General features: G+C 40.9%; 1 protein-coding gene across 2 annotated transcripts in view; it reads left to right on the top strand.

Annotated features, from left to right (window-relative positions):
• Window positions 1-4,470: 4,470 nt before the first annotated feature.
• Window positions 4,471-24,901, top strand: part of LOC118088495 (leptin receptor) — a 53,948-nt gene continuing 33,517 nt past the window's right edge. The window contains exons 1-4 of one of the 2 annotated variants that reach the window (XM_035122208.3): window positions 4,471-4,609; window positions 16,994-17,052; window positions 18,900-19,208; window positions 19,737-19,860. In XM_035122208.3, the coding sequence (XP_034978099.1) occupies window positions 17,013-17,052; window positions 18,900-19,208; window positions 19,737-19,860 (473 nt within the window). In that variant the 5' untranslated portion in view covers window positions 4,471-4,609; window positions 16,994-17,012. Of the gene's footprint in view, window positions 4,610-16,993; window positions 17,053-18,899; window positions 19,209-19,736; window positions 19,861-22,320; window positions 22,510-24,901 lie in introns of those variants that run through there. The other variant, XM_088673934.1, reaches the window with a different exon arrangement.

Here is a 24,901-nt window from a genome sequence, read left to right as displayed (position 1 = left end):
TAGCAAAACAAGGAATGTTGTATTTGACTGCTGTCAGTGGATTACATCCCAAGCATCTTATATTTGTGCATTTGGTTTTTCCTTACTGTATGGAACAGGTAGTCTGTTAACAAGTTAGCAAGGCACTCCACAGTTCACAAATTTCATTGAGAATATGTGTAAATATTTCCAGCTCACTATTGCTAATATTGATGAAACTAAACAGCAAGCAAAATTTGGTCTATTGAATGTAGAGTACAGAAATATCAGAAGAAGTCAGAGACTATGAAAAAACCAATGATGAGATGGCACCTTTAGACAAAATTTATCCAAGAGACAAATTTAGGATGCTCTTAAAGCCAACCTAGAAAGAAAAGCAACAGGGTGTAGAAGTCCAGCTGGCAATTTTTCATTTTTGGTGAACCTGCTATCAACAGATTCACAATGGTGGTGACATGCTAAAGCAGGAGTATCCAAAGAATTTTGACCTTAGTCTGCTCAGTGAAGTCTTGCACTGCCAACCGTATGTCAAACAAGTTCACCCGGAAAATGAAAATGTTAGCTATATATGTATCAAATAATATTCCAGGAGAAAATTTGTTGTTGTTTTTTCCATGTTTTTAAAATTATTTTTATAAAACATAAAACACAACATAAAACAACAACAGCAACAACAGCAACAAAAATACAAATAAAAAACAACTTTTCAGTAACACCAGGCCTAGTCATTATGCTGTGACTTCCTCGAATCCTCCCTGCTGCGGTTCACTACTAATCCTATTTAGCAATTCTATTTCATAATCCTTTTATCTTATCTTATAATTATACAAATTCTTAATTATGTTAACCATTATTTACTATATTTTCATCTTCTCCTTTATCTCTAATCCCTTGCCTAAACTGCAACTTCTACTATGTTTCAAAATCCATATCTTACTAATCAATTACAATACTATATTTCTTCAAATAAACTTTAAAACTCTTCCAATCTTCTTCCGCCGACTTTTCTCCCTGGTCGCGAAGCCTCCCGGTCAGATCAGCCAGTTCCATATATTCTAACATTTTCATCTGCCATTCTTCCACTGTTGGTATGTCTTGCGATTCCAGGAGAAAATTAGGACAGGTTTTCCAAATGCAGAAACAATTTTCAGATTGTTCCTGTGTTTAATGGTTACAAACTGTACTGGCAAAATATTGTTTTCTAAACTCAAAAAGGATAAAGTATTATCTGTCAACAATGTCCCAAGATCGTTTGTCTGATCTAAGAATTCTCTGCAAAGAAAATGATAAACTGTGACTTACTGATTTTAATGATATAATTGAAAGAAAGATCTTGTTCTGACTTTGTATATAGTTCCTCAAAATATTTTGCTTCAGTTGCCATTTTGTTCCTACCTCTACCCTTTACATGATACTGAGCATGCTTGCCTTATATGATGGTCAGGTCCCATTGACCTGAAGGGACTGAACCGCTTTACGCACAACCCTTTTTAACAACTCAGCTAAAAGTAACTAAATTTATCAATGAAATTTAGACTTTTTAATGGCTATTAACAAAAAGTTCCCAGCGCTCAAACTTCTCCCTCCCAACTCCGAAACCTTGGCCCATTCAGAAGTTTAAGAAACTGTCATAGACAACACAAAATGAATGCCATGATTCCAGTCACTGTTGTCCCCAATTGACTGTCAAGATAGGACCACCCCTCAATGGCGCTGTAATCACACCTTGATTAATTAACTCTTGATCCACTTCTGCCAGCAAGTCATGCAGAAGTTGAATTACGTTAAGCGATGTAAAAATAGAGAAAAAGATAACAATGTAAAAAAGTAAATTAAGTAGTCCAGTTGGCTGTGATGTTAACACCTCCCCTTCCTCTCTGGAGGAAAGGCTGAGTCATTGAAGATGTTCATGGTGAGAAGTTGGTTGCTCTCCTTTTCATTTTTGAGATGATGTCCAGGAAGAACCAGATCTGCACACCTCCTCTCTGTCCATCTGAATCTTTTTTTCCTGGGCTTTATATAAAGAGAAGGAGAGAGAAGAAGTGCTAGGGCCTGTTTAGCTCTTTGCTTTGGGAGAGATGAAGCTCAGAGGTCAATTTATATGCTGCTGCATTTATTTTGCTGCCTGTTCTTGCTCTGAAATTGGTTGTGGTGTCAACTCTCTTCTTTGGAGCAAAGGAGAAGTCAGGGCAGCTGCACTTTATGCCCGGAGATAATTTCCACACAAGCAACAAGTTAGGATGGTTGCTACCCATTTTATTTATTTATTTGGACGTTGTTGGGAGCATCTCTTTATTTTGCCCATGGAAGCCCTTGGGCTAGAATAGGAGAAGGTATGTTTTCTGGTGTTTTTTTTTTTTAAAAAAAGTTTGTGTTTGCTTTGCTGCCTGCCAGCCATGCAGAGCACGTAGCAGGCAGCTACTTGAGGGACTTTAAAAAATGGAGGAGTGGGGGAAGAAGCAACTGCTTCAGATTGACCTCTGCTGAACATTAGCGGGGGTGGGGTGGGGTTATGATAACATTTTCTTGTTCCTGCTGCCTGCCCTGTAGCAGGAATTGTTCCAAAGTTGTGGTAGGCAGTGCAGAGGCATCATTATCATCCTGATCTGTTCCCTGATGCCTGCTACCAGCAGGGTCTAGGCCGGGATTGCAGCGCCGCAAAGGCACAAACATCATTGATAACATCAACTTTACTATTATTACTCATCATTATTAGTACAATTTCATATTGCTGTCCCTTTTCTTTTTCTATTTTTATTGAAGGTGGCAGCTATTTTGTGCTAGGCCACTCTTTCATAGTCTGTGTACTAAGAAGGTGTGAACTGAGGCCTGCAGTACAGTGTGCATGCTTCTGGGGCTTCTTCTCCTGTTCTTTTTTAATATCTTTCACTCCAAATAAAACTTTATTACTTTATTGACCTCTTCCAAGGTGCCTCGTGAGCAAAACTTGGCTATATAAACCTCTCTGCATTAAGTGCTGCCAAAGTCCCAATTCTGAGGATTTCCTACCACTCTGTGAAAGTTTCTAAATGCCACGGAATGTGACATTAAGCAAGCAAGCATTTATGCACACATGAGGGAAACACACAGGTGTGTTATAGCAGTGTGTGCATTGCACACAAATTATAATCATATACTGTGCTGGGCAGTTCTAGATTTTCTTTTTAAAAAGCGCTCCCCCCATTTTTTAAAAAAATCCACTTGCACAGCAATCTACAGTGGAACCCTAACCATGTCTGCTAAGAAGTAAGTCCTATATAGAATTCAATGGGAAAGTGGGGTTAGGACTGAGAATCCGAGGGGTTTACACGATGCAAAGTTCTCCCATTCAATCTGTTTATTTAGTTCTCAGACTTGCATTCATGGCAATTATTTTTATTTCTTGCTCTGAACCTTAACCAATCGAGGAAGCAGCGTTTGGTTGTTGAATGAGGAATGCCTTTCATTGTTTTTGTGTGTTGACTCTTCATTTTTAGTTTTTGTTGTGAGTCGGGGTGTCCAAAGATTGAAATGGACTGGATCTCTGATAGGCCCTAGTCCCAGCTCCTGTCCTCATTCTCACAGCAAGCAATATTAGTAAAATAATCCACCATTCCTGGCTACTATCTGCTGTGTTCTGTTAATACCAGTGTAGTTTTTAGTTTTTATGTTTAAAAGCTTGGCGACTACCAATGAAAGAATAAGTAATATGGAACACAGTAATGTATGTCTTACTTTGTCCCTACATTCACCTCAGGGGCAGCTTTTTAGGGGAAATGGAACTCTTGTTTATGTGGTGAACCTATAGTGGACATTTGTCCTCAGTGGGAAATTTCTAAGAAACGAAATGGCCAGGTCCCCCAAGAATAGTACCAAACTGCTAATGTCCTTTCCCCCCTTAGGCTCCTAAGTACAGTATTGTGCAATTTAACTTCGTATTATGTTTACTTAATTTGTGCCCTGGAAAACAACAACAACTTTTTTGAAAGCTTAATGCGGAGGCCTGGCTGCTCTCCACCGAATACAACTTGGGCTGCTGTCACGACCATATGGGGCCCAAGTGACGGGAAAGGTCAGAGGCGTTGGGTGGCGCTGAAGCCGCGCAGGTGTTGGCGGCAGGTGGGGTGGGGTGGCCAAAGCGGTCCCTGGAGACGCCGAGCAAGGTTCCCACGACCAGCACAAACGGCTGAAGGATCGCGTTATAAGTCCTGTTAGCGAGAGACTCGGGCGCCACGTGACGCTCGCCCCAGCCTCTGGCCAGCCGGCGCTTCCTGCGTCCCCAGCAGGGAGTGCTAGTAGCCGCACAGGTAGCGAGCGAGAAGCTGCAGCATTTTCCCGCCCGCTGCTTGTCCTCACCAGCGCCGCGCGCCCGCCAGCCTCAAGGCTCCTCTGCAGACGGCGCCGACGCCGAGCTGACCGGCTGGCTGGCTGGGATAAAGGCCGAAGGGGGCTGGGCGGGGGGGAGAGGGAGAGGGAGAGGGAGCTATGGTTCCACTGCCAGCCGGGTGAAGAGCGTGGGGCTTGAGGGGAAAGGGCGCGCGCCTCACAGGAGCAGGAGGAGCAGGAGCAGTTTCTCCTTCTTCCTTCCCCCTTCTCTCTCCCCCCTGCGTGAAAAGAGCGGCCGAAATTCCAGCTGGTCGCCACAGCAAAGGTACGTGTTTTCCTTTCTTCTTCTTCTGCCTGGCTAGCTCTGGCTGAGGGTCTTTTGGCACCGACTGCGTTGGGGAGCACGAGCGTCAGTGGGTGCCTTTGTGCGCCACACCGCTATAACCGTCACAGCTCGCAGGAGCTTTAATCGTTATTATTATTAGTATTACTAGTATTGGTATTAATATGGTGTTACTATTTTGGTCGGGTAGATTGGAGTGGGGGGGAGGGGCTACTTTCAGTTAACTTTGGGTGCCTCCGGGGTGCTTGGGACGGCGGGTTGGCCAGAGAGCAAGTCTCTTTGAAGCCAGGGGAGCTTACTTCGGAGTAAACATGGCCAAGACTGCACTGCATTAAGGATGCTGCAGGAAGGACCTGCTGAAGTTTGCGCAGGGAGGCAGAGAGGGGAAAGCGAAGAGCGTGTAAGGTGTTGCGACTGGCTGGGAGACGATTTGCCAAGCAATAGAGGCAGGCTTGTGTTTGCGCTGCCGCGGACTAGACTGCGCATCCGTGGCAGTCTTGTCCTCATCGTCTGTCAAATGGGACGTGCAAGAGTTTTAGCGAGGACAGGAGGAACTCGCTGGGAGTTGACATTTACAGCTGCAAGTTGTAATCATTGTAGAGTTTCCTAGGTTATGTTTTAGATCTCTTCAGTCTATAAGTCAGTGAAGCTCCTTTTGTCCTTTGGAAAAAGAGAGGCAAAGATGCTTTCAGCTCCTTGGTAGTTTGGCCACCTTAAACGAGCTATTTGTCTTGTTCTCTCAAAAGTTTTCACGACAAGGGCTGCAAACAAAAACAAAAAGCCTGGGGAAAATAAATCGAAGAGAAGCTTGTGATGAACGCTGGTAAGGTTTTCCTTTGCAAATCTCACCAGAGCTACCTACAACTCTCTTAGTGATCTGGCACCAATGGCATTTTTGCACATCATGTTTATCATAGTTCCTGTAATGTAGTTGGAAGACCCAACATCTACCACATTTTCATCCTAGCCTTCCTCCAAGGAACTCCTGGTGGCATAGGCAGGGGTTATCCCATTTTATCATCACAACAAGCTACCAAGGTAGGTTGGTGTATGCGATGCCATACCATAGGGCACTGCTGCAAGTTTGATCATGGCTGTGCAGGGATTTGCATTCATGAGTTGCTGCTCCAACTCTAAATTCTAAAAAAGCTTTTGGTACAATATACTGTTGATTTCAGATTGGGTCAGAGCGACGGTGTTCCAGTGTGAGTAACATGGTTTGGAGAGAAACAAAGCCACAAGTGCTGGCTCCTATATCACGGTAAACCAAGGTAAACCAAGGCTCATGGTTTGTTCCTCCTGGCTCCAGGGAGGGAGGAACAAAGGTAGGAGCAGCAAGTCATGGCTTATGGCGTACCACAATGTGTCAATGTGTATTTACATCAGTTGGAATTGGTTCCAGAAATAAGTTTTAAAATGGTGGGAAATGTTAGATTTTGTACAGCCAAAACCTGCTGGTTGATACTAATAAAAGTCTTGCCCAACTGTGGGGTTTTCCCCTTTCATTTTCTTATGAACTAACATGGCCCCTTTGCACACACACACACACACACACGACAGTTTTATTGATTTGAAACACATTCCTATTTTATCTATTCTTTTGCTTGAAATTACACAAGCAATGTGTTGTTGGCATTAACTTTGTAATAGTCATGTAAAGATGCAGTAGCTGTTAAAATATAGCATAATTAAGGGTTATGCAATGGGACACAGGTGGCGCTGTGGGTTAAACCACAGAGCCTAGGGCTTGCTCATCAGAAGGTCGGCGGTTCGAATCCCTGCGATGGCCCCGTTGCTAGTTCCCAGCTCCTGCCAACCTAACAGTTCGAAAGCATGTCAAAGTGCAAGTAGATAAATAGGGACCGCTACAGCGGGAAGGTATGCTGCTCTGGTTTTCCAGAAGCGGCTTTGTCATGCTGGCTCCCTCAGCCAATAATGTGAGATGAGCGCACAACCCCAGAGTCTGTCACGACTGGACCTAATGGTCAGGCGTCCCTTTACCTTTAATGGGACTATTTAGGACAGGGGTCCCCAAACTAAACCCAAACGAAGGCCCGGGGGCCGGATGCGGCCCAATCGCCTTCTAAATCCAGTCCGCGGATGGTCCGGCAATCAGCATGTTTTTACATGAGTAGAATGTGTCCTTTTATTTAAAATGCATCTCTGGGTTATTTGTGGGGCATAGGAATTAGTTCATATTTTTTTAAAAAAAATTAGTCCAGCCCCCCCACAAGGTCTGAGGGACAATGGACCGTCCCCTTGCTGAAAAAGTTTGCTGACCCCTGATTTAGGACTTGAGTGTTTTCAATGGCACTTGTTTTGTTTCCTAGTATAATAATGATCCACTCATTTTCAAACCTTGTGGGATTTGCACAACACAGAACAGGGTGAAGAGTCATTTTATTGTGACCTTTGGTTGTTGGCTTAATAAATACAATTTTAAATTATTTTAAAATATTAGCTGTTCTAATATTTTGGAGAGCAAATGCAAACTGCACCATGGCTTGTGTACAGGTGTACGTAATGAAAGAGAGAGAGAGAGAAATCTTCATGTGGCTATCTGAATTTCTTATTCATTACAGTCATACCTTGGGTTAAGTACGCTTCAGGTTGGGTACTTTCAGGTTAAGTACTCCACGGACCTGGAAGTGTTTACTTCCGGGTTCCACCGCACGTGGATGCGCAGTAGCGATCTGCGCACTTTGCGCATGCGCAGAAGCGCTCTATCGGCGCTTCACGCACAGGCGCTATCGCCGCTCAGGTTAAGTACTTTTCGGGGTGCAAATGGCACCCCGGAACCAATTAAGTACTTAACCCAAGGTACTGCTGTAAATGTTGATTTTTTTCATCTACAATACTGTCTTATTTATTTTATAGTACAGCACACTTATTATTGCCTTCATTTTATGGATCAATGGTCTCGTTAGACAGTAAAATTTGTGTTAAATTGCTGTTTTAGGGGGTGTTTTTCATCGTCTGGAATGGATTAATCCACTTTTCATTACTTTCAATGGGAAAGCTCACTTCAGGTTAAGTACGCTTAAGGTTAAGTACGGACTTCCAGAACCAATTAAGTACTTAACCTGAGGTACCACTGTATCTACATAGATGAGATCCAAGCAGCTTCCTAGAGTTTCTGCTCACCCAGTGGATTTTAAAAATCCATTTCATAGGATAGCTGACCCCTGTGCCACATCACAAACTGCTTTTAAAATCCTCCTACAAAGCAAGCCCATGTAGATTTACTCAGAAGTTGCCCTGTGTCTAGAACAGCTTACTCACAGTATGCATAAAATTATGAGAGGTGATGCTTGAAAAAAAATATCTCTAAAGACTTGCTCCATTTGTTTCACGTCTTTTTGGATCCTGACTGCAGTGCCTACGATCACAATTAAGACTAGACAAGATTTCTTTCTGTAGCAAATCCGTATAGCAGAGAGTTAATTTGTAAACATTCGGGAGAAAATATTTAATAAAAGTAGGTTAAAATTAGGAAGCATTAACAAATAACATTAGGGTTGCCATATTTTGAAGAGCAAAAAAGAGGATGCCATGATGACTCTAATTAAAAAAATAACCCCTAATATATGCAGGCTATAGAAGCTGTGATATATTGCTGAGGGGGGCAGGAGAAGAGAAGAGGAAAGCAAGTCTTCATCTACCAGTTATGTCTATGTCTCATCAAGAAAGTATAGCCAGAGAAATTTTGGCAAATTTTAAAAATCTACGCAGATTAAATTTTACCCCTGAAAAAGAGGACGTGTCCTGGAAAAAGAGGACACATAGCAACCCTAAACAATAACAAATACCAGCAAATAGTGAATTCCAGATATTTGAAAGTTATGAGGGGCAGAAGTCTTGCATGGCGTGGGGAAGAATGTGTGACAGAGGCACGGGCTCATGCATTCTACCCCTAATGTGCCGACTGTGCTGTGCTGAAAAGGAAATATTTAAATAACCACATCTGCATGGTTTAAACAATGTTCAGCTGAACACAGTTATAAGGCCCCTTCAGACATTTATGAGGAATGCTTGCACATGAGACATGGTGGCTTTCTTCACACATTCACTTTGAATGCCTTGAGAGCACAGAAAATAGGGCAAGAACTTACCCTTGCATCAAACTAAGAGACATTGACCATAGTACCATATAACTAGTTCTGCACAGCTAAGGAAGCTTTGGGTTATGTCCCCTGCCCCCTGACATAATCCTATGTCACATGGTGAACTACGTTTGAAAATGAGGGTAGTTGCAAGCAGTTTTCTATGGCATGGAGGTCTGCTATTCAAAGAAAAAGGTTTTTGAAGAACCCTATTGTGCATGCTAAGCCATTGGATTCTGGCCTTGAATTAAATGAAAAGAGAACGAGGTTTAGTGTAGAGATCAATCAAATAAAGATAAAAATTGTGTTCTGCAGGAATTTTTATATAGAACTTTCAATTTTTGATTTAAGTTCATTTTGTATAAATATCTATCTATCTACCTTAGTCTATCCAAGGTTGGCCTGCTATTGGTGTTGGATTATACTTATTGATAGAAGTGTAAGACTGCAATGCTGAAAAATAGGGAGTAATTCCTGCTGAAAGTAATGGGATATACTTCTGAGTAAACATGTATAGCATTTTGCGGTATGTTACTCCTAACTTTTATTGGTGCAACCCCGAGGTATCTTGAATGTGAGTATATTCGCTTTGTTTGTATTATTATATTAACTTGTATGCTACTTTTCCTCCTAAATGTGGCACAACAGCAAAAATACATGCCACTACATGTTTACAATAAATTCTAATATCCTGCAGCAGATGATTTTTTACAAGCTCCACTCTCGCTGTAGTATTCTTGTGCAGTTCTTAAAGCAACAGAGAAGGGGGAACTCGGTGTTCTGCTGAGCATGTGGAGAATAATTGGGGAAATTACATAGGTTAAGGGTGCAGTCATCCATACTTGTCTTGAGTGAGACCCATTTGTGGGATTTGTTTCCAGGGCGGGGGGGGGGGGGAGATCAAGCTACAAGCAGAAGTCTTGCTTTGTTTTTAAGGCCTTTACTACTTTCACAACACTTTTTGTAATATACAGCCACATTTCAAATTAAGAGAAAGCTAATTATATGGAGGACCCAATTTTTAGGAGTGTGGAGTGACTTCTAGCTCTCAAAGAAATTAATAGGAGATGCATGTAGTTAGTTATGAAAATCAGAACACATATCCGTATGCACTATATATCCATATGCATTATTAGTAGGATGTTATGCTTCAGAGGCATTTATTTAATATTCGAAAGCAGCTGTTTATTTTTAAAGATATTTTGGGTGTTCCCATTACATGTTAACTAACAGCTGTTGATGTTTTTATTTCACAAGCTTTTTATCCTGTTAAAAGATAAATGGAAGAAAACCCAGCCAGATGGGTGGGAAATAAATAAATAAATAAAATAATAAAACAAAGTTTACGTTTTCACTTGCCGTTTAGTGCCAGAGCTACTGGATGTGTTCCCACTCTTGTATGGTTTGCATTTGATCATTGGTGACTAATTTGATGTTTGAACTATTGCTGAAAGACCCACTTATATTTTAGTGCTGTTTCTTCTATGACGGTTCTGAAATAGAGTATAACTTCTTCGCTCACCCATTGATTTCAGTGGGTCTGTTCTGAGTATGACTTAGTTGGGTGCCACCCCTAATCTTTGAATTCAGCATAGGAATGGACTGGATTTTAAAACAAAATTAATCAAAAGTTTCCAGTTCCTGTTGATGTTAAAGAAATGCTACATACATGCTGATATGCCATTAATGGTTGTTTGTTTGCTTGTTTTTTTAAAAAGTTTGTTGGGAAATATCAATTGGAATATTGATAATGAAAAACAAATTTGCATACAATATCTATGGTTCATGTCAGATCCACTGTGAAGGGGTATCATCTTCTCTGTGGTGGTATCTCATCTGTGGAATGCCTTCCCTTCACAGGTACAGTTGCTTCTATTTCCATCTCTCTATTCATTCACAGCAAACTATGGCAAGTTCTTGCACCCTCATCTGTCTCCTGAGAAATCTCTATGTGGGACAAGAAGCTACAGTTAGAACTGGATATGGAACAGCTGATTGGTTCAAAATTGGGAAAGGAATAAGACAAGGCAAGAGTAAGACAAGGAGTAAGACAAGCAGACTATTGTCACCATCCTGTGATTCAGAGGGTGGGTCCTGTGCAGTACTGCTGCCTCCCCAGCCTCACAGAACTCAAAAGCTACAAAATAAGGCAAGGGCTCTTTGGCTGACCAGCCAGCTGCTCCTGAATCAGAGCTTGCAGCACTTCCGGTCTGGTTAGGCTACATAACACTTTAGTTGACACTTGCTCCCTGCAGTTGTAGCATCTCCTGTGACTGGTTAAGCAGGGCCATTTAGAGCTGTCCAAGGTCCTGTCTTCTTGACTGTCTTCCCTTGTGAGTCTCAAGCTCACATGTTGCTGGGCACATGCATTTTCTAATGTTTTTGTGCCAGCTCAAAATGTATCTTAGTTTTGTAATTTTGATTCTGTCAAAACTTCAGGGATATTGCAGAGGACCTACCTTTTCTTATTTGGTTTTTTTGGGGGGGGGGAAATGCTGCATATCCCTAAAACTAGGTTTCAAAGTTCCTGTTTTGATCAGTCATTTAGCTAAATGCAAATTGTTCAGCACATGAACAATTGGAGAGAACGTAACAATTTTTACAGCCACTGTCACAATATCCATGGTAACACTGCCAACAAACACCAGTTATGGTGCAGCATGGCAACAACAGCCTTTTGGCTACAGCCTGTAGACAAAGTAGATTGGGGCTGAAAGTGTATAGGAAAGTGTGGATACATGGAGGCAAAGTTGTTACACTGATGAGACTTTGGAAACTGAATTGTGGGGGAGAAATCATAGCTATTACTTCATGCACAAGTGAAATAAAAACACAACTGAGAATGTGCCCAACTGTCCCTCTGGCTCGGCAATTGAGGGGGAATGTTGGTATTAATGGATGAATTGTTTCTTTCCAGCAATTTGTTCACCATTGGTGAGCTTCCTCATTACAGAACGTTTCATAAGCAGGAAGTCTGTATGTGGGCTATTAAGAGAACATCTTATCATCTGAATTTTAGAGATAGTATGCATGGCTATTATTTTCACTGTTCTTGCACCCTGCTTCTCTGGGCCCTCTTTTTTTTATTCTAGCATTGAATGAGAAGAAGGGGGGCGTCTGCTTTATTTATTCTTTCAAGACAGATGCTTGCAATATGTTTGCTTTAGATTGGGCAGTGTGCAGCGTTTGACTGCTTACTTTGTACCCCTGCTGAGAATCGCAACATTTTTTGAACTGAGCACATACAATTTTGCAGTCAACCTGGTTAATTAGAAGTGTGTGCTATGTAATTCAGATTAACCAAGTAGAGATTGAACATAATGCAGTGTGTATTACTGCACTGAAGCTTTTGCAGAATTTACCTATTATTTCAAATTGCTTGGCTAAATCCATAAAATAGTTTGAGAGATTCCATTCCTTCAAAGTAGTAAATAACACTAAAACTGGTTTGGTAAGCAAATAACATTCCTCCAGTTCAGAAAAATAACATAGCACACATCTCTTGGGCCTGTGCCTTGGCTTCCTGTTTGGTCTCTTGGTGCTAATGTCTTCAATATGTCACTGGCAGCCATGACTGATGGGACATTTGTGACTTGCCATGTCCAAGTGAAACTCTAGGGAATGGAAAAGAACAATTTTTCTTATTTTTATCTTATTTTATAAGCAATAAAATGTGTTTCCACAGTGGGCAGCCCTTTTTATTTCATTTTTAGCCTAGTTGTTGTGAATATGAATAATGAATTTCAATTTAATTTCCTGATTTAAAGTGATGGACTTCATGACACTGAGGCTGCATCACATTAAATTTGAATTCCTTCCTAAATAATGTTACAGACCTTGTAAGTTCACCCCATGTAAGCAGGTCCCGTTTAAGACTGATCTTGCATTCGTTGTTGGAATGCCGTTGAAAATGGCATTCAAGTAGTGAATGCTGTACATACCACATTTAAAATTAGAAGTTTTTGCCTTGTGGATAGGAGCCCCCACAATGTGAGTATCCCCACTGCCACCTGCAGCTTCCAGGGTTGGGAAATGGTTCCTGGTGGTATCAGCACACATGCAAAATACTGCTAATAGCTACCTTCCACAGGGCATTGCAATGGGATGGGATCATGGGACTATGTGTGTGTCCATAAACCCTTTGTGAATCAAAGTCTGCAGCTGACACCTGCAATCTGCCTTTCCTATCCTCCCTCTCTTAGTGACATAATGCTAATTCAGTTTTAAATGTTTGAAAGCATCTTCCTCTTTCTGTGAGACCAGATGTGGCATGCACCGCACCAAAAGCATTCAGTACTTAGCTAAAACTCCCAACTTTGATCTGCATCAGGGACAGTGGGAAATATTCCCTGGCCAAAGTCCACCCCATCTAGATATGATTGCTTCTGCAGGAAATTTCAAACTCAGCTTCCACATTGACCAGAGAGTTTCCAGTATGAGGTAGGTTTTTGTGTGTGCCAGACACAGCCAGCTCGTCTTCAATTTGAAAGTGCCTTGAGCAACAAATGAACTTTGGGAATCAAATAAGTTTAAAGGACCCTGTCTAGATTAATACATTGTCTGACAATGAAGTAAAGAGCTTAAGATACAGTGGATGAGATTCAGAGATGCTTTTCTGCAAATAGACCTTTTCCACAAGCAGAAGAGCTTTTCCTGACCTCACACATGTGAAAAATAAACTAAGGGAGGAAATCAATGTAGCACTATGGCAATTGTCCCATCGGTGCAAGCATTTTTGCTTGCCAGATGGAATGATTCCCTGCTCTTCCACCCTTGTGCTATTCTGGGGGTTCTCTTGACCTCCCCAGAGCCAATGTTGGGGACATGTGGGACTTGCTAGTTGAATCTGGCCCTGAAAGTCCATAGTGTGTGAGGTCTTCCACTGGCTCTTGTGCAACAGTTTACAGAACAATTGCATTGCCAGTATTTCTTCTTCTGGAATACATCTGGATCCAACTCTCTCTGTGTGTGTTTGTGATGCCAATTTTAGAAGTTCCTTCCTTCCCTTATTTTCAAGTGTTGTACAAACCCTTGATTTCCCTAAATAAATTCAACATTACTATTTAGTTGGAACCATGTGGCATGGATATTTCATGTTCAATTCACCTATGCTGGTGTTCTAGCTATATACTGCTTGAAGTTTTGGCTTCTATATAGGTATATCCAGGCATATTTAGTGCTTTGTTTCTTGTGGAAGCCCAGAAAAGAACTGGGGAGTTAAGCAGGATGTTAAGGAATCACTCTGCACCCCCAGTTTGCCACAGTGGCATGCTGCCTCAACACTCACTTTCTATGTCTTTACGGGAGCAGATATTGAGAGATAAGGGAACGTACATACAAATCTGCACAGTAATTTGTGGCATGAGCATTGGAAATATTTCCGTGTTGACTGAAAACAGTGTTGCTGTTCACCCAGGCTTTTATGGGGATTGATTTCTGTGATCTGAGAGCTTATGGTTTTTTGGTCTGCTAAAGGATTAAAGCTCCCTACCCTACCATTGTCAAGATCTGACTCAGCACCAGTTCACTTGCCGTTTACTAAATATAACCCACCCAACCCCCCGGACAATTTTTTAAACAAATGGCCATATCTAGTTTGGACTGGTGCATATTCAGTGAATATGGAAGCTTCCCTTATTCATAATAGATTTGCATAATCCATTTGGGTTACTTGAATTAATTGTTTGCTATGGATCTGAGGTAGCTAAATTTTTCATTTCCTCAGAAGGTGTATCTTCTAAGGTTATTGTAAGATGCATCATAATTATGGTTTGCTAATAGAGAAAGAGAATATGAAGCAAGGATCCCTGGACGGCACTGAGGTCCCAACAATCAGCTGATTATCATGGCATCAAAGCACTCTTTGCAAGAAGCTTCTAAAAAGCCCTTCATGGTGCTCTGAAGCTCAGATGAGCAAGACTTTAAAGCTCTGCGCAAGGCTCTTTGGAAGCCCTTCGTAAAGAGCCCTGCACTGTGCTTTGATGCACTGGGTGCACCAACCTTGCCACCTTTTTACCTGCCTACACCTGATGTCATGTATGAAGTCAAGTGATTGGTAGGTGGATGTAGCTTAGCCAAAATGGCCTGATGTGCAAAATGCGGAGGCCTGGTGGGCCTAGTTAGACCATGGGTCAGAGGTTCCCTACCCCTCATGTATGGGAAGGACAGTCTATAAACTCTTGAAGCTGACTTTAACTGGTTGCAGCTGCTGTTGTGAAGCTAATAACTCAAACAGTAGTTTTCCTATAAAGGTACAGTCATACCTCGGTTTAAATACGCTTCGGTTTGAGTACTGTACTTTCAGTTTAAGTACTCCGCGGACCCGTCTGGAACGGATTAATCCACTTTCCATTATTTTCAATGGGAAAGTTTGCTTTAGGTTAAGTACGCTTTAGGTTAAGTACGGACTTCCAGAACCAATTACACTCATACTTCAGGTTAAGTACCCTTCAGGTTGAGTACTCCGCAGACCGTCTGGAATGGATTAATGCACAGAACCAATTACACTCATACTTCAGGTTAAGTACGCTTCAGGTTGAGTACTCCGCAGACCGTCTGGAACGGATTAATGCACTTTCCATTACTTTCAATAGGAAAGTTCACTTCAGGTTAAGTACGCTTCAGTTTAAGTACTCCGCGGACCATTTGGAACGGATTAATTCACTTTCCATTACTTTCAATGGGAAAGTTCGCTTCAGGTTAAGTACAGGCTTCCGGAACCAATTGTGTACTTAAATCGAGGTACCACTGTACATCACATTCTGGCTTTGGCTTTTAAGCAAACAAAGCTATATGGGTTTAGTATACCGTATGTTGGTAATATACAGTCTTCAGAAGAAATGGATACTGTTTATTTTTACAGAAGAGGTTGAGATATACAGTGGTACCTCTGGTTACAAACCTAATTCATTCTGGAGGTCCGTTCTTAAGCTGAAACCGTTCTTATCCTGAGGCGTGCTTTCACTAATGGCGCCTCCTGCTGTACGTGCACCTCCCGCTCACATCCTGGGGCAAAGTTTGAAGCCAGGAGCAACTACTTTCAGGTTAGCGGAGCACATAACCCAAAGCATGTGTAACCTGAAGCGTTCATAACCAGAGGTACCACTGTGTGTGTGTGTGTGTGTGTGTGTGTGTGTGTGTGTGTGTGTATTGTACTAACATAGAGGAAGGGCCATAGTTTAGCAGCAGAACATCTGTATTGCATGCAGAAAGTCTTGGGTTCAATCCCTGGGGACTCCAGGTAGGACTGGGAAAGATGGGAAAGAGCCCCTTCAAATCCTACAATGGTCTGATTGAGTAGAAGGCAGCTTCCTATGTTTCTTAATCTGGTGAGAAGATAATTCTACCCATATTCCGTTTTATGTAGACTTCTAACACGGGGGGGGGGGAGGACTCTTGCACAATGTATGGTGTTTTTCATTTACTTAAATGGAAAGAGCAGATCTGTGCTTCATACAAGAATGTGCAGATAGCTCTGCTCTCTCTCAACGGAAATGAATGGTGGGTGTCTAGTCAGTGCTATGTTGTGCGTTGGGGCTCTCAAGGCCATAGAAAAATGAATGGACAGGCTAAATATATGTGAGTTCTGTTGACTCTTTCTAAGACACATTGCTTATGTTTTTCTTCTATTATTGGCAGCATGTCATAACCACCATGGCTTCTATTTTGGCGTTATTCTCAAATGCACAATAGCAGTTATAACCACTCCTTTTAAATTGCTGTAGTGCTTGACCATGTAAACTTCCTTGTTGGGAGAAGAACCAAACTTGTTACAGTTCAAATACAGAACTGTTGTTACCATGGCTGAAAGCATCAACTCCTCTAACAAAATGCATTTGAATTCTAGCTTTCTTTATTTTTCCACAAATGTACAGGATCTCTACGAACTGCAATTTTAGTAACACAGCAATCCTACTTTGGCAGTGGGGGTGGGAGAAGAGATAAGTGGCAGTCAATCCATCACTTCCAAAGTGCTGCTGGTTCACTTTGGGAGGGAGGTGTATTTTATTTTCATTTATTTATTTAAAAACACACACATTTCATTGCTTTCAGTGGGAGGGAGAATTCCTATGAGTATAGGAGCTCAGAACTGGCAAGGGTAAAGGGCCATATTATGGAAGCAATTGACTTTGGATCCAGCAGATCCAAGACTGTCCTTCCCAGTCAGCCTTAAGTAGGAGTTGGTTTGCTGTGTCATAAATATTATTTATTCTTCTATAAATGCCAGTGTGACATTATTTCCCCCAATTGTTTTTGCCCTCAGATCTGCTGTTTAGACCAAGATGAACTGGTATAATACTTTGACTGGACTTCTACAGCTGAGTAAGTTGTCTGTTACTCTTTCTAAACAACAGCATAAGAAAACTAATCTTAGAAGATGCTATTGGGTGCACTTCTTTCTTGGCCATTGTTCCTGAATTTCTCTGTATCTTTGAGCGATTTGATGCTAGAATTAGTAACAGATTGGCAGATGAATATTATAGCTCAGATCATATCAGAGCAAACATTTTTGTGATGAAATTGTTCTAGGTATTGTAATAGTATAGCAACCCAAGCATGCAGTTGCAATCAAAATTATTCAACCTCCCCCCCTTGCAAATCAGGTTTGTTACTAAATAATTTTAAAGACTTTCAGCTGTTTGCAATGAGCAAATCAAACAAAAGCAACTGAAATAGCTCAACACAACAGATGCTACAAGTGGTTTCCCTAATAATAATAATAATAATAATAATAATAATAATAATAATAATTTATTTATACCCCGCCCATCTGGCTGGGTTTCCCCAGCCACTCTGGGTGGCTTCCAACAGAAAAATAAAATAAAATAATCGATTAAACATTAAAAGCCTCCCTAAACAGGGCTGCCTTCAGATGTCTTCTAAAAATCTGGTAGCTGTTTTTCTCTTTGACGTGTGATGGGAGGGCGTTCCACAGGGCGGGCACCACCACCAAGAAGGCCCTCTGCCTGGTTCCCTGCAACTTGGCTTCTCGCAATGAGGGAACCGTCAGAAGGCCCTCGGTACTGGACCTCAATGTCCGGGCAGAACGATGGGGGTGGAGACGCTCCTTCAGGTATACTGGACCGAGGCCATTTAGGGCTTTAAAGGTCAGCACCAACACATTGAATTATGCTTGGAAACGTACTGGGAGCCAATGTAGATCTTTCAAGACCAGTGTTATATGGTCTTGAACTGTTCAATATTTAAAGATATCTGTGTGGTGGACAGGATTACAACATGAAAACAACAAAACAGTATCATAAAAACAGTGATACAACATAGAGAGCAAGAATTCAGTGACTGCGGGGTCCAGTCTTATGGGGCAAAGCCTGGGCAAAAAAGATATGAAGAAGATGAATGATGCTTTGTGTGCTGCAGAGGAAAGGGCATTTAACAGTGCAGGGGGTTCCAGGTTACATGGAAGGGCCCCTCCCTACACATATTTGTGCTATTCCCCTTGAGCTCCAGGGGGAAGAGCTGCACATTGCCTGTAATGTTCTTGGCGGGGCTAATAGTTGTCTCTCCTCATACATTGATCTACTGCACAAGGCCTTTGTATGTACGGACACATAATTTTACAAAGTAAGTACAAGTACAAGTGGTTTTATTACGGTCAGTGACCAGAATCAAGACAAAAAAACACCAGTTGCCAAATTTAAAAACTCAACCATATAAAACGATGTAAATAATAATAATAATAATAATAATAATAATAATAATAATAATTTGTACTCCTGAATTTTGTAACTAATTTTTACAGGGAAATATAAATATGCTGTTTTATAATACATTCGTTTATAATATATACTCTTCCTTGCTGAAAGATGAAGGCAATTTTGGAATGTTTCTCAGGGAATGGAACTGTGGCTGAACTGCTTCACATCAGTGTACAGAAGTTATTTTATATCCATGTGAATCTAGTTCTTGATGTTTTGTTCATGAGTAATGACAAAATAAAAGAATGGGGGTGGTGGGGAACCCAGAATTAAGCTGATGGCCAAAAACTTATTTAAGTATCAGTGGATGTATTTATGTGATTTTATGCATGTCTTCGGAAGTGTGCGTTCAATAATTTTGCCCAGAATTTGTTTTATCTTGTGCTAATAAATGTTCTGGCTCTTGGTTATATGAGGTATTCAGACTAATCCTTTCCCCCCCTGTACCCTCAGATTTTCTTCGAATGGTAATTTCCTATTGCATGGTATATCAGATTCCTCCACAGAGCTTTCAGCTACCATGTGTGCCACCAGAAAAGACTTCTAACATTTCTTTGCCCGCTGGAATTGCAGAGAATGGTCCTAGCATAAATGAGGAACATGGTACAATTAAAGCCAATGCCACATCACTGGTGACTGAAGATCATTTCCTATGTTGCCAGTGGAGTGATACACATATTAACTGTTTTGTATATACTTCAGAAATGGAAATCAAGGCATTTACATACTCAGAAAGCGGTGCTTTCACATCTCAACAAATAGGTATGCTTGGGGAAGGTACAATCATTATTATTGTAGCAAGTTGTTGTTGTTGTTGTTGTTGTTGTTTTGTACACAGCCCTTCTTCCATATATCTCCCAGGGCAGTTCAAAACATAAAAACACAAGATAAAAAACACAAAATACACAATAAAATCAAACAAACTAATAACCTCCACCCCTTCCCACAAACACATTTAAAAGGGTATAGGATGTTAATCAGCCAAAGGCCTGGTTGAAGAGTAACGTTTTTGCCTGGCGCCTAAAGGTGTGTCATTGAAGACACCAGCCTAGCCTCCCTGGAGAGAACATTCCACAAACAGGGAGCCACTGCAGAAAATGTAAGTGGATGTTTTGAATTTATTGGTATTGGTACCAGTAAAAGAATTAAGACCACCCCATAATTTAAGAACACTTGATTGATTATTTGGGATTGGGCACTTTCTTAGAAATGTGTTCACTCCTGTACATGGTATTTCAGTGGTTTTGGCTTGCAATGAAGTTCTGAAAAATATGTACATTTTCCATTTAGATTCAATATGGAATCTACAGTTTTGGTCTAAAGAAAGCACAGAGGAGTTATTTTGTCTTGTGGAATTATCTACTAAGTCACCATACCTGGATGAAGACCTTTCAGTGAATCTGTTGTATGCATTGTAAGTATAATCTATGTCAAATGTGAAATTTATGTAGTTTACAATTTACAGGATTTTTTTTTTATAAAAAAAACTGCTTTACTTTTTCTAACACTAGCGGCGGTAATGGGTTTGGGAGAAGAGCAGGCATCCCCAAACTCGACCCTCCAGATGTTTTGGGACTACAACTCCCATCATCCCTAGCTAACAGGACCAGTGGTCAGGGATGATGGGAATTGTAGTTCCAAAACATCTGGAGGGTCGAGTTTGGGGATGCCTGGAGGAATTATAGGAATAGGAAATTATCAGCTGCCCCTATATACCAAACTTTAAAAGCAAATTGTTAACATTGGGATTTCCCCCTACCCTGCTCTATATTTGTCCTTTTATGAAACTCTGCTACTAACATGAGTTTGACCAAACTGTGGGAGGCAGTGGAAGACAGGAGTGCCTGGCGTGCTCTGGTCCATGGGGTCATGAAGAGTTAGACACAACTAAATGACTAAACAACAACAAAGCATTTTATTTAGATCAGAGGTCTATTCTGTCAATATACTTATTGTGCAATATTTCATGGTTTGGCCATAAAGGATGAACTTAGCCTGCCTCATCATGTTGACATCAGATACTTTATATTTCTTCAGTTACTATTGGCATGTTTTCCAGCGGTACCCTTCACACAGCCCCTTTGGAATTTTGTATTGCTGTTCCATGTGTTTTTGAATAGTTAGATGTTTTGCTTATATGACCTGGTGTCCTTTATGTTAAATGCAAAATTTAGTCATAAAAGTGTATGCTTGGTTAACTTTGATGATTAGCATAGAATTAAGCTGCAAATGTATGAGCAAGTAGATTCAAACATCATATCACACATCAGATTTATAGAATACAACATGCTCTCTCAAACATTGCTATGTTAACTGCAGACAAAAATAATAACAATGTGGCCCCTTTTTAAACAGAGTGACTCTAACTTTCTTGTGCACAACAAGGGTTCTAAAATCAGTCTGTCAAACCAAGGGAAACCAAGGATTATTTCTTGGAATTTGGTGGTGGAATTAGGCTGCATGCAGAGTGAGGAGTTCTTGCTCCAGAGTCTTTTGGGTATCTGAATGTTGACTGTAATGAGTCAAGCAGTGTAAGAATTTATTGGGATATAAGTCTACTGAGAAAAATAGCTGCATTAATTTTGCTCAAATTTTTGAATAAGCTGTCCATGATTTATGATATCTGTTAACAGACAGCTTAACAGACATACATAGCCAGGATGCAGTCACAAGTACCCTCATAACCACCAAATATGCAGATGCAGCCAGGCAGTTTCTAACTCTGGCCAAAAACATCTCCCTTGCTGTTCAGTAGGATGAGCTGGAATTGACCTGCATATTTCCTCCACTGGAACAGATTCCCTAAACAACCAATTCAGATAATGAACTTTTCTTAAGAAATTTGATACCTAACTCTAACTTCTACCTTTTGGCAATATGAACATATGTCTTTTTACATTGATCTCTATGGTAGCTGAAAATAAATTACTGAAAGGCTGTTTAAACTCTCAGTATACCCAGTTATTTCAAATTCTTCCTTTAAAAAATACTCAAAACATATTTTCCACAGATGTTTTTAGAGTACAATTTTTTTTTTGCAAAACTCTAATATGAATAATAGGCAACAATGAAACAACAACAACATTTTTCTTGAGTGCTTCAAAGAATTTTCCATCACATTACAATGCAACTGTAACATATAAAAAAGAGAGAATACAGAACACAGCAGCCAATGAATACCACAGCTGTTTTCTCTTATAACTACAGAAGGAAACGGTGGCAAGTGGAACAATGCTGACTTTCCACTTTCAAGTAGTATAGTGTAAGCTGAAGCCAAACCGTAAAGAGTATATGTTTTTTTCACTCTGTTTATCTGAAGTCTGATCCAGGAAAACATTAATTTTACAACTTTAAAAATAAAGTTCTGCAGTTTTATGCCAGTTTCAAGAACTAACCTTTCATGTTGCAAAACTAAGGGAAGTATTCTTTGCTGCTGTGAGCTTTTGTCATTATCTCCTCATGTTAGTTCTTCATGGTTTGTGAATTGTAAGCACCACCCGTAAAGACCAATAAAGTTTGTGATTGTCTCATAGTAAGCTTGCATTCCCTTTGTGCTCATCTGTCACATAGGTGTAGTGTGGTGTAGTGGTTAAGAGCAGTAGACTTGTAATCTGGTGAATCAGGTTCGCGTCCCCGCTCCTCCACATGCAGCTGCTGGGTGAACTTGGGCTAGTCACACTTCTTTGAAGTCTCTCAGCTCCACTCACCTCACAGAGTGTTTGTTGTGGGAGAGGAAGGGAAAGGAGAATGTTAGCCGCTTTGAGACTCCTTCGGGTAGTGATAAAGTGGGATATCAAATCCAAACTCTTCTTCTATGCAATATATGACTGTCCTGCAGCACATTGGCACATATCAGACCAGTCTCAAAAGGGGTTGTGTATTTGTGCTACTTTTAACCAATGCTACGTAGCATCAACGGATCTGAATTTTCGTCCCATCCTTCTCCCTTCTGACTTCTACAAGGGCAGCTCTTGAGACTGAAGAGTATGCTGATAGCCATTCCACTTCTTGGATTGCTTCTAAGAGAGAAGGCAGGCAAGTGGGGGCTGGCTGACGCAAACAGGTTGGTGGGGCAGCGCCCCATTTGCTCCAATGCACCATCCTCTACTGTGTGTCACTTTTTCACGGATTTCAGGATGTTCCACATTCACTTAGATTTGTGGGTCATTATCCAAAGAAGTGTTCCATGTGTGAGAAGAAAACAAGGCTACAGCTGGAGGCTTTGTTTCCCCCTTGACACTGGGAACATCTGTAGCAAAATAACAACAAATAACCTGGCTGCATATCTGGATCCTGGCCACAGGGGTAGGCTCAACAGTGTTTTCTGCAGATTGGGAGGTCCTTTATCTCAGTTAATAGCCATACTATCACCAAGGCTCAGCACAAGTGACAGAAGTTCAAGATAGAAAGCATAGTAAGACCACATCTATGTTTACATTTCATACGCTGATGAATTAATTTCCTTATCCTAATTTTAATATCCCCCTCAAGATTTGGAGAAAAAACCTGTGTTTCAAATGGGGGACATTTGGCTGGGCTGCTGTGTGCGAGGCAAGCTAAAACCACAATTTGGTGTGTGGAGTTAATTACACAGTTCTCTGGATGGTGGATGGTCTAATGTGAGACTGGTGCCACACTTGCATTAACTATTATGGGCAATTAAATGAAGGATTGATTTTTCTGCAGCAGGTTAAACTTTAAACTTTATACACTTTATATACTTCAAACTGTTTGTGCTTTACATTTTGGATAGCTCAGTTAAATAGTACATTTTTTCCAATAAGTTTTTGCTCGAGTCTATGGGAGTTTTCCAATATATTAAAAAAATGCATAAAACCAAATTTATTTGGGGAGGTCAACCGAATATATTTTGGGCTTATTTGAGTTTTGCAGAAGGAACAAAACAGAATGCTAAAAAGCCAGAATATGAATACTTTCCATGGTTTATTCCAAATATTCCAATAGCAGGAACGATTGGGTTTAAATGAGACTTCTTCTTCTTCTTCTTCTTCTTCTTCTTCTTCTTCTTCTTCTTCTTCTTCTTCTTCTTCTTCTTCTTCTTCTTCTTCTTCTTCTTGGAATTGGGGAAGCAAATTATCCAAAAACAGATCATGAACTCCCCCTTCAAATTCTGCGAAATTAACATTAGAGGAATACTTGAGACTATTGAATTTTGAAGTAGGCTTTGTATGGAAACTATGCTATTTTCTCAATATAAATAGGTTTCAACTAATTTCTGCTGAAAACAGATGTAACACTGTAAGAGGGAGAAGGCAGTTTGATAGTGCCATTGATACCTATAATGGAGACTTATTTTTTCCTGACCTGATGTGTACTCTATTCAGACTTGTTTTGTGTGATATTCAGGCTAAACTGAGAAAACACCATTCCTCCACCCCAGAAAGGAGACAAAGGGTTGTATCGAATGTTAGTAGAGTAGACCCACTGAATTAATGGACAGGACTAGGTCCATTAGTTTCAGCTGGTTCTACTCTGAGTAGAAATTAGTTGTCTACAACCCAAAGGCCGTCATTTGCACAGCTATGGTTATCTATTGGCCAGTTTGTAACATCAGTTCCTTCAGTCTGTACCTTCCATTCTCCAGCCCCAGCTTTGTTTTGAAATTACGTTTAAAAGTTTTAGACTTTTTATTGCATTTGTGTTTATTATTCTTTTTTTTCTTTTTTAAATTGTGCAAGTTTATCTACTTTTTCCAAGGCTTTAATCTCAAAGTTTGAAAATTAATTTCTTATTGCCTTTCAAAGCATATTCCAGTGAGTAAAAATGTGTTCTTGCTTTCCAGCACTGTACATAACATTTTATGCTATGTTTTAAAATACATAATGAGGCTTTTTTTTTTTGCACAAAGACCACCCTTTCATCCCCACAGCAGGACTTCCAACTATGTGACATTTGCTAGCATAGCCAGTTTTTAAGGCTGGATTGAGGGTAGAGCCATACCCAGACATATGTGGGAAATCACTTGGAAAATGTTAAGTTTATATGCAGTGTGTAGGTTGTTCCTAAGAAAAGACTAAATGTTGCTATATGGGTTTTTTCCTCCTCAGAATTTTGGATAAATAACAGCTGCACAGTCAAGCCACAAATCTGCTGCACTTCCCAGTGGGGAGGAGTTGCGGTAGACCACGTGGCCACCCACTCCCCTCCAGGGGCAGGGGATGAAGTCCCACGTCACCTGGAGCTTCCTGGCCATGTCATTCGCCAGCCAGCCAATCAGCTGACTGGGGGCGTGGACTGGCCCCATTTAAACTGAGGCATGAGCTGAAGAGCTTCCTCTTGGCTCACTTCCTTGATCTCCCTCCCTCCCTCCCTCCCTATTTTTCAGGTTTTGAATTTGGCCTTGCTATGGACCTCAGTTGGTCGCTGTTGAGGGACCTGGTAGGAATTTTTCCACTTGGCAAATTGGCATGGGCCATTTGGTTTTTGCCTACCTC

The sequence above is a fragment of the Zootoca vivipara genome, chromosome 7 (genome assembly GCF_965207765.1).
Source record: "Zootoca vivipara chromosome 7, rZooViv2.hap1.1, whole genome shotgun sequence".
NCBI classification, from domain to species: domain Eukaryota; kingdom Metazoa; phylum Chordata; class Lepidosauria; order Squamata; family Lacertidae; genus Zootoca; species Zootoca vivipara.
The sequence above is the reverse complement of the archived record's forward strand: the minus strand, read 5'-3'. Positions and strand labels throughout refer to the sequence as shown.